The sequence below is a fragment of the Labrus bergylta genome, chromosome 1 (genome assembly GCF_963930695.1).
Source record: "Labrus bergylta chromosome 1, fLabBer1.1, whole genome shotgun sequence".
Lineage (NCBI taxonomy): Eukaryota > Metazoa > Chordata > Actinopteri > Labriformes > Labridae > Labrus > Labrus bergylta.
This window is the reverse complement of record NC_089195.1, coordinates 36,803,311-36,814,012: the sequence shown is the minus strand read 5'-3', so window position 1 is coordinate 36,814,012 and position 10,702 is coordinate 36,803,311. Positions and strand designations below refer to the sequence as shown.

The 10,702-nt window shown below is 48.2% G+C and overlaps 1 protein-coding gene across 1 annotated transcript; it reads left to right on the top strand.

The window, feature by feature from the left end:
• Window positions 1-6: 6 nt before the first annotated feature.
• On the top strand, window positions 7-4,196 carry LOC109979798 (E3 ubiquitin-protein ligase pellino homolog 1). The gene is given in 7 exon segments (XM_065960591.1): window positions 7-641; window positions 1,447-1,548; window positions 1,637-1,834; window positions 1,931-2,119; window positions 2,487-2,756; window positions 2,758-2,787; window positions 2,789-4,196. Coding segments are annotated over 7 exon segments (1,248 nt in total). The 5' UTR covers window positions 7-461; the 3' UTR covers window positions 3,068-4,196.
• The last annotated feature ends 6,506 nt before the right edge of the window (window positions 4,197-10,702 follow it).

Below are 10,702 nucleotides of genomic sequence, written 5' to 3'. Positions count from 1 at the left end.
CCGCGGGGTCAGAGGGTCGCCATCACTTTCTCTGAAACGCAGGAAGTCAGCATTATCCAGAGAAAGAATGACCTGCTGTGTTTGTTTGACCTGAGCGTGGCGGCGGTCTGCGTCTGGAGATAACCTCGGTCCAGCAGCGTTTAACACGCAGAGGATAAACGATGTTTCATAGAGTTCAGGTTCAGTTGTCATAAAAGGCGTCCTGATTGGTCGGCTGGATAAACGCCACAGCGTCCTGCTTTTCAATCTGGACTCACAGCGTGGTCACTTCCTGTCTTTGAATAAACATGTGAAAGAAATGATCAGGAAAAACACGTTATGCTAACATTCTAATGCTAACGTTATGTTTACGTGTCCCACTACAGTCGATGCTCCAACGGGCGCCGCGGTCCGTCCCCGGGGGGTGTTGATCAGTGTTGTAATGAAAGTAGAACTGAGGAGAAAGAAGAAGAAACTCTGTGATGATGAGATATTTTCCATCTCGTGTGATTGTCTTGTTTTTTGTTGCTCAGTGTAACGGCGCTCTGCCCAACGGGGACAAGGGACGGAGGAAAAGTTGCTTCGCTCTGTGTCGTAGGAACAAAGCCAACGGGGTGAAGCCGAGCACCGTCCACTCGTCCTGCACGCCTCAGGCTGCAAAGGTGAGCGCTCCCTGCAGAGCCGCCAGTTAGCCCGTCTCTGTTTGACAGCACGAGGACGAGTGAACTTATCCTGTTTGAGGTCGGAGTTCAACACTGACAACGCAGAGAGACATCTAAAGAGTTTCTTTTATTATTATTCTTCAGTATGACCGAAGAACATAGATAAGTGCAAACTAGAGTTTAAAGGTCTCATATTTAAAATCCTCTTCTCCATGTTCCTCTAACTCTAACATGTGTCTCTAGTCCGTCTACAAACCCCCCAATGATGAGAAAAGTCCATCCTCTCCGTCTTCTGCCTGCTCCACTTTTCAGAAAATGTGTGCTCAAACAGGCCGTTTGGAGATTTTCCCTTCATGACATCACAAAGGGCAGTAGCCCCTCCCCCAGGTGGGTGACACTCCCACAGCTAGGTGTTTGTTCTGCCCTCTGAGTCTGCCTTCTCACCGTAAACAATAGGACATGGAGCGAGAAAGACAGAGATACCCAAGCCCTTCCAGAGAGGGGGCGTGGTCAGACACAGCTCATTTACATATTTAAAGCTACAGAAACAGCCTGTTCTGAGCAGGGCTGAAATAGAGGGGTTTATAGACATGATCAAATACAGGATCAGAGTGGATTTAGAACAAGAAACTTCACACACATGTTTTGAGGAGCTCTGAGACTTCTTTACACTGAAGAAGAGGAGGAGGATATGTCACCTTTAAAATCAGAAGCTTCACCTGGGCAGAGCGGGAGTCGGGGGGGGGGGGGGGGGGGGGGGACAGTTTGAACACGAGCTGAGCTTCTCTCCTGTGTTTCTCTGAAGGCTATCAGCAACAAGGAGCAGCACAGTATCTCCTACACGCTGTCCCGGGCTCAGACCGTGGTGGTGGAGTACACGCACGACCTCAACACCGACATGTTCCAGGTCAGCGTCCACATCCTGGTTTTTGTCTCCGGTCTGCGTCTGTATCTGGTGTTTAAGACTTAAACATGAATCTGCTCTTTGGTTACAGGTCGGTCGATCCACTGAGACTCCCATTGACTTTGTGGTGACGGACACGGCGCCCGGGGGTCAGAACCAGGCAGACGCTCAGGTGCTTCAGAGCACCATCTCGCGCTTCGCCTGCCGCATCATCTGTCAAAGAAACCCGCCGCACTTCGCACGCATCTACGCCGCTGGCTTCGACTCCTCCAGCAACATCTTCCTCGGGGTACGCTGCTCCAAAACCCCCCTCGATGTCCGAGGTCGACGCCGGCGGCGGTCATGGAGCTGTTGTTATTATTAAACATTCATGATGTGTTCTCAGGAGAAGGCCGCTAAGTGGAGGATGAAAGACGGTCAGATGGATGGACTGACCACGAATGGCGTCCTGGTGATGCACCCACGCCACGGCTTCAACCAGGACTCCAAACCCGGTCTGTGGAGGGAAATCTCCGTCTGCGGGAACGTCTTCACGCTGAGGGAAACCAGATCATCTCAGCAGAGGGGGAAGATGGTAGGTGACCCACTGCATCATGGAAACGTAGTGTTATTGACTGAAACAAAGGAGTTCTGTTTACTCCGATTCTATGGTGAGCATCCTTAAAGTCTAAAGCGAGGGCCGATCAGTGGGGGGGCGGGGCTTGTCAGGGGTGAATCGTTGGCGATCAGTCGGGGTGTGACATCACTCTGATCAGCCAGCCAATCAGGGCACAGGAAGAGAAAAGGAAGTGACATTTTCTCTCATCATGGTTTGTGTGACAGATATCAGGCCGCCGCCCCCTGCTGGTAGGGAGAGGTATTACCTCTCACATGCTCAGAATGCTGCTGTCAGTTTGTTTTCCTTTGATGAATTCTAAATTGAGCGTCTGTCTCGTCCTCAGGTGGACTGTGAGTCGAACGAGCTGGTGGACGGCTCGCTCATCGACCTCTGCGGCGCCACGCTGCTGTGGAGGACGGCTGAAGGCCTCTCGCACACTCCCACCGTCCAACACCTGGAGGCGCTGCGGCGGGAGCTTAACGCCGGGCGGCCGCAGTGTCCCGTGGGCTTCAACACGCTCGCCTTCCCCAGCCTCAGCCGCAGAGACGTGCTGGACGAGAAGCGGCCGTGGGCTTACCTCCGCTGCGGGCACGTGCACGGATACCATGGCTGGGGGGGGCCGCCGCAACCCAGAGGTGGAGGCGGGAGTGTAGGGAGAGAGAGTGCCCCATGTGCAGAGCGAGGGGCCCGTACGTGCCGCTGTGGCTGGGCTGTGAGGCGGGCGTCTACGTGGACGCAGAGCCACCCACGCACGCCTTCGTCCCCTGCGGGCACGTCTGCTCGGAGAAGACGGTGGCGTTCTGGAGTCAGATCCCGTTCCCGCACGGCACGCACACGTTCCACGCCGCCTGCCCGTTCTGCGTCCAGCTGCTGAGCGAGGAGGCGGGCTGCGTCAGACTCATCTTCCAAAGCCCGCTGGACTAGAACCGCCATGACCTTTTTATCTCAGGCCGCCATCTGAAGCATGGACACGACTGGAGGCTTTTAAAAAACATTTCACTTCATTTATAATGAATTTAATCTTGATCTGAAGAAACTGGTCACACCTGTCCTCCTCTCAGGTGGTGGACCGTCTTTCTACTGAATGTCTTGTTTATTCTCTTCACTGATGTTTCAGTCTCTCTGTGCCTTAAAGACCCGTTAGAGGTCGAGACCTGGACCTGACCTTCACTCGTATAGACGAGGGCTGTCAGCGTCGTGATTCATTAAGGTCTGAAATGAATGAAGCTGCAACCTTAGGTATTGAAAAGATGAGTTTTAAAACTACAGAGGAAGAAAAGACCAGAAACAGGACCACCGATGTCTCAAAGGGAAGAAGAACGCCCAGAAATCTGAAAATTCAGGAGACAACAGAAACAAAATCTCCTCACCACAAACTCTCTGTCTCTCTTTCTGTCTCTCTTTCTCTCTTTCTGTCTCTCTTTCGCTCTCTCTGTCTCTGTCTCTCGCCCCTCTCTCGCTCTCTTTCTGTCTCTCTTTCTCTCTCTCTGTCTCTGTCTCTCGCCCCTCTCTCGCTCTCTTTCTGTCTCTCTTTCTCTCTCTCTCTGTCTCTCTCTCCGTCTCTCTCTCCGCCTCTTGCCCCTCTCTCTCTCTCTTTCTGTCTCTCTTTCTCTCTCTCTCTCTCTGTCTCTCTCTCTCTGTCTCGCTCTCTCTCTCTGTCTCTCTCTCTCTTTCTGTCTCTCTTTCTCTCTCTCTGTCTCTCTCTTTCTCTCTCTCTGTCTCTCTCTTTGTCTCTCTCTTCGTCTCTCACCTCTTTCTCTCTCTCCCTCTCTCTCTCCGTCTCTTGCCCCTCTTTCTCTCCCTCTCTCCGTCTCTCGCCCCTCTTTCTCTCTCTCTCTTTGTCTCTCGCCCCTCTTTCTCTCTCTCTTTGATTCCAGTCATTTTTTCATTGTTGTCAGTTTTGTTTTCGTTGCAGGAAAAAGTAAAAACACCGACTCACAGTTTAGTTTTTGATCTTTGTCTCTGTACCAAAGTGACCTTTCTCTGCTGCCTCTGAACTCTGAATAACAAACTCTGTATCGTAACAAGACTAAAATAAATCTCTGAAAACACGTGTCCCTGTTCAATGACGTCCTGAGTCTGCTGCAGCGCCACCATGAGGCCAAACCTCACACACTTTTATTAGTAAATGGACTTCAGCTTGTTTATTTATTTTCTAGTCTTCTGACTACTCAAAGCACTTTTACACATTCACACGCTGATGGTAGAGGCTGCTGAGTAAAGAGTCCATCAGTATTAACTCATCCATTCACACACTGATGGTAGAGGCTGCTGTGTAAAGAGTCCATCAGTATTAACTCATCCATTCACACACTGATGGTAGAGGCTGCTGTGTAAAGAGTCCATCAGTATTAACTCATCCATTCACACACTGATGGTAGAGGCTGCTGTGTAAAGAGTCCATCAGTATTAACTCATCCATTCACACACATTCACACACTGATGGTAGAGGCTGCTGAGTAAAGAGTCCATCAGTATTAACTCATCCATTCACACACTGATGGTAGAGGCTGCTGAGTAAAGAGTCCATCAGTATTAACTCATCCATTCACACACTGATGGTAGAGGCTGCTGTGTAAAGAGTCCATCAGTATTAACTCATCCATTCACACACATTCACACACTGATGGTAGAGGCTGCTGAGTAAAGAGTCCGTCAGTATTAACTCATCCATTCATACACATTCACACACTGATGGTAGAGGCCGCTGAGTAAAGAGTCCGTCAGTATTAACTCATCCATTCACACACTGATGGTAGAGGCTGCTGAGTAAAGAGTTCATCAGTATAAACTCATCCATTCACACACTGATGGTAGAGGCTGCTGAGTAAAGAGTCCGTCAGTATTAACTCATCCATTCACACACTGATGGTAGAGGCTGCTGAGTAAAGAGTCCGTCAGTATTAACTCATCCATTCATACACTGATGGTAGAGGCCGCTGAGTAAAGAGTCCATCAGTATTAACTCATCCATTCATACACATTCACACACTGATGGTAGAGGCCGCTGAGTAAAGAGTCCGTCAGTATTAACTCATCCATTCACACACATTCACACGCTGATGGTAGAGGCCGCTGAGTAAAGAGTCCATCAGTATTAACTCATCCATTCACACACTGATGGTAGAGGCCGCTGAGTAAAGAGTCCATCAGTATTAACTCATCCATTCACACGCTGATGGTAGAGGCTGCTGAGTAAAGAGTCCATCAGTATTAACTCATCCAGTCACACACTGATGGTAGAGGCCGCTGAGTAAAGAGTCCATCAGTATTAACTCATCCATTCACACGCTGATGGTAGAGGCCGCTGAGTAAAGAGTCCGTCAGTATTAACTCATCCATTCACACGCTGACGGTAGAGGCCGCTGAGTAAAGAGTCCGTCAGTATTAACTCATCCATTCACACGCTGACGGTAGAGGCCGCTGAGTAAAGAGTCCGTCAGTATTAACTAATCCATTCACACACATTCACACGCTGATGGTAGAGGCCGCTGAGTAAAGAGTCCATCAGTATTAACTCATCCATTCACACACTGATGGTAGAGGCCGCTGAGTAAAGAGTCCATCAGTATTAACTCATCCATTCACACGCTGATGGTAGAGGCTGCTGAGTAAAGAGTCCATCAGTATTAACTCATCCATTCATACACATTCACACACTGATGGTAGAGGCCGCTGAGTAAAGAGTCCATCAGTATTAACTCATCCATTCACACGCTGACGGTAGAGGCCGCTGAGTAAAGAGTCCGTCAGTATTAACTCATCCATTCACACGCTGACGGTAGAGGCCGCTGAGTAAAGAGTCCGTCAGTATTAACTCATCCATTCACACGCTGACGGTAGAGGCCGCTGAGTAAAGAGTCCGTCTGTATTAACGCATCCATTCACACGCTGACGGTAGAGGCCGCTGAGTTAAGAGTCCATCAGTATTAACTTATCCATTAACACACTGATGGTAGAGGCCGCTGAGTAAAGAGTCCATCAGTATTAACTCATCCATTCACACGCTGATGGTAGAGGCTGCTGAGTAAAGAGTCCATCAGTATTAACTCATCCAGTCACACACTGATGGTAGAGGCCGCTGAGTAAAGAGTCCATCAGTATTAACTCATCCATTCACACGCTGATGGTAGAGGCCGCTGAGTAAAGAGTCCATCAGTATTAACTCATCCATTCATACACTGATGGTAGAGGCTGCTGTGTAAAGAGTCCATCAGTATTAACTCATCCATTCATACACATTCACACACTGATGGTAGAGGCCGCTGAGTAAAGAGTCCATCAGTATTAACTCATCCATTCATACACATTCACACGCTGATGGTAGAGGCCGCTGAGTAAAGAGTCCGTCAGTATTAACTCATCCATTCACACACTGATGGTAGAGGCCGCTGAGTAAAGAGTCCATCAGTATTAACTCATCCATTCATACACATTCACACGCTGATGGTAGAGGCCGCTGAGTAAAGACTCCGTCAGTATTAACTCATCCATTCACACACATTCACACACTGATGGTAGAGGCCGCTGAGTAAAGAGTCCATCAGTATTAACTCATCCATTCACACGCTGACGGTAGAGGCCGCTGAGTAAAGAGTCCGTCAGTATTAACTCATCCATTCACACGCTGACGGTAGAGGCCGCTGAGTGAAGAGTCCGTCAGTATTAACTCATCCATTCACACGCTGACGGTAGAGGCCGCTGAGGAAAGAGTCCGTCAGTATTAACTCATCCATTCACACGCTGATGGTAGAGGCCGCTGAGTAAAGAGTCCGTCAGTATTAACTCATCCATTCACACACATTCACACACTGATGGTAGAGGCCGCTGAGTAAAGAGTCCGTCAGTATTAACTCATCCATTCATACACATTCACACACTGATGGTAGAGGCCGCTGAGTAAAGAGTCCGTCAGTATTAACTCATCCATTCACACGCTGATGGTAGAGGCTGCTGAGTAAAGAGTTCATCAGTATAAACTCATCCATTCACACACTGATGGTAGAGGCCGCTGAGTAAAGAGTCCATCAGTATTAACTCATCCATTCACACACTGATGGTAGAGGCCGCTGTGTAAAGAGTCCATCAGTATTAACTCATCCATTCACACACTGATGGTAGAGGCCGCTGTGTAAAGAGTCCATCAGTATTAACTCATCCATTCACACACTGATGGTAGAGGCCGCTGTGTAAAGAGTCCATCAGTATTAACTCATCCATTCACACACTGATGGTAGAGGCCGCTGTGTAAAGAGTCCATCAGTATTAACTCATCCATTCACACACTGATGGTAGAGGCCGCTGTGTAAAGAGTCCATCAGTATTAACTCATCCATTCACACACTGATGGTAGAGGCCGCTGTGTAAAGAGTCCATCAGTATTAACTCATCCATTCATACACATTCACACACTGATGGTAGAGGCCGCTGAGTAAAGAGTCCATCAGTATTAACTCATCCATTCATACACATTCACACGCTGACGGTAGAGGCCGCTGAGTTAAGAGTCCATCAGTATTAACTTATCCATTCACACACTGATGGTAGAGGCCGCTGAGTAAAGAGTCCATCAGTATTAACTCATCCATTCACACGCTGATGGTAGAGGCTGCTGAGTAAAGAGTCCATCAGTATTAACTCATCCAGTCACACACTGATGGTAGAGGCCGCTGAGTAAAGAGTCCATCAGTATTAACTCATCCATTCATACACATTCACACGCTGATGGTAGAGGCCGCTGAGTAAAGAGTCCGTCAGTATTAACTCATCCATTCACACGCTGATGGTAGAGGCCGCTGAGTAAAGAGTCCATCAGTATTAACTCATCCATTCATACACATTCACACGCTGATGGTAGAGGCCGCTGAGTAAAGAGTCCGTCAGTATTAACTCATCCATTCACACGCTGATGGTAGAGGCCGCTGAGTAAAGAGTCCATCAGTATTAACTCATCCATTCATACACATTCACACGCTGATGGTAGAGGCCGCTGAGTAAAGAGTCCGTCAGTATTAACTCATCCATTCACACGCTGACGGTAGAGGCCGCTGAGTAAAGAGTCCGTCAGTATTAACTCATCCATTCACACGCTGATGGTAGAGGCCGCTGAGTAAAGAGTCCGTCAGTATTAACTCATCCATTCACACACATTCACACGCTGATGGTAGAGGCCGCTGAGTAAAGAGTCCATCAGTATTAACTCATCCATTCACACACTGATGGTAGAGGCCGCTGAGTAAAGAGTCCATCAGTATTAACTCATCCATTCACACGCTGATGGTAGAGGCTGCTGAGTAAAGAGTCCATCAGTATTAACTCATCCATTCATACACATTCACACACTGATGGTAGAGGCCGCTGAGTAAAGAGTCCATCAGTATTAACTCATCCATTCACACGCTGACGGTAGAGGCCGCTGAGTAAAGAGTCCGTCAGTATTAACTCATCCATTCACACGCTGACGGTAGAGGCCGCTGAGTAAAGAGTCCGTCAGTATTAACTCATCCATTCACACGCTGACGGTAGAGGCCGCTGAGTAAAGAGTCCGTCAGTATTAACTCATCCATTCACACGCTGACGGTAGAGGCCGCTGAGTAAAGAGTCCGTCAGTATTAACTCATCCATTCACACGCTGACGGTAGAGGCCGCTGAGTAAAGAGTCCGTCTGTATTAACGCATCCATTCACACGCTGATGGTAGAGGCCGCTGAGTTAAGAGTCCGTCAGTATTAACTTATCCATTAACACCCTGATGGTAGAGGCCGCTGAGTAAAGAGTCCATCAGTATTAACTCATCCATTCACACGCTGATGGTAGAGGCTGCTGAGTAAAGAGTCCATCAGTATTAACTCATCCAGTCACACGCTGATGGTAGAGGCCGCTGAGTAAAGAGTCCATCAGTATTAACTCATCCATTCACACGCTGATGGTAGAGGCCGCTGAGTAAAGAGTCCATCAGTATTAACTCATCCATTCATACACTGATGGTAGAGGCTGCTGTGTAAAGAGTCCATCAGTATTAACTCATCCATTCATACACATTCACACACTGATGGTAGAGGCCGCTGAGTAAAGAGTCCATCAGTATTAACTCATCCATTCATACACATTCACACGCTGATGGTAGAGGCCGCTGAGTAAAGAGTCCGTCAGTATTAACTCATCCATTCACACACTGATGGTAGAGGCCGCTGAGTAAAGAGTCCATCAGTATTAACTCATCCATTCATACACATTCACACGCTGATGGTAGAGGCCGCTGAGTAAAGACTCCGTCAGTATTAACTCATCCATTCACACACATTCACACACTGATGGTAGAGGCCGCTGAGTAAAGAGTCCATCAGTATTAACTCATCCATTCACACGCTGACGGTAGAGGCCGCTGAGTAAAGAGTCCGTCAGTATTAACTCATCCATTCACACGCTGACGGTAGAGGCCGCTGAGTGAAGAGTCCGTCAGTATTAACTCATCCATTCACACGCTGACGGTAGAGGCCGCTGAGGAAAGAGTCCGTCAGTATTAACTCATCCATTCACACGCTGATGGTAGAGGCCGCTGAGTAAAGAGTCCGTCAGTATTAACTCATCCATTCACACACATTCACACACTGATGGTAGAGGCCGCTGAGTAAAGAGTCCGTCAGTATTAACTCATCCATTCACACGCTGATGGTAGAGGCCGCTGAGTAAAGAGTCCATCAGTATTAACTCATCCATTCATACACATTCACACGCTGATGGTAGAGGCCGCTGAGTAAAGAGTCCGTCAGTATTAACTCATCCATTCACACGCTGATGGTAGAGGCCGCTGAGTAAAGAGTCCATCAGTATTAACTCATCCATTCATACACATTCACACGCTGATGGTAGAGGCCGCTGAGTAAAGAGTCCGTCAGTATTAACTCATCCATTCACACGCTGACGGTAGAGGCCGCTGAGTAAAGAGTCCGTCAGTATTAACTCATCCATTCACACGCTGATGGTAGAGGCCGCTGAGTAAAGAGTCCATCAGTATTAACTCATCCATTCACACACATTCACACACTGATGGTAGAGGCTGCTGAGTAAAGAGTCCATCAGTATTAACTCATCCATTCACACACATTCACACACTGATGGTAGAGGCCGCTGAGTAAAGAGTCCATCAGTATTAACTCATCCATTCACACGCTGACGGTAGAGGCCGCTGAGTAAAGAGTCCATCAGTATTAACTCATCCATTCACACGCTGACGGTAGAGGCCGCTGAGTAAAGAGTCCGTCAGTATTAACTCATCCATTCACACACATTCACACGCTGATGGTAGAGGCCGCTGAGTAAAGAGTCCATCAGTATTAACTCATCCATTCACACACTGATGGTAGAGGCCGCTGAGTAAAGAGTCCATCAGTATTAACTCATCCATTCACACGCTGATGGTAGAGGCTGCTGAGTAAAGAGTCCATCAGTATTAACTCATCCATTCATACACATTCACACACTGATGGTAGAGGCCGCTGAGTAAAGAGTCCATCAGTATTAACTCATCCATTCACACGCTGACGGTAGAGGCCGCTGA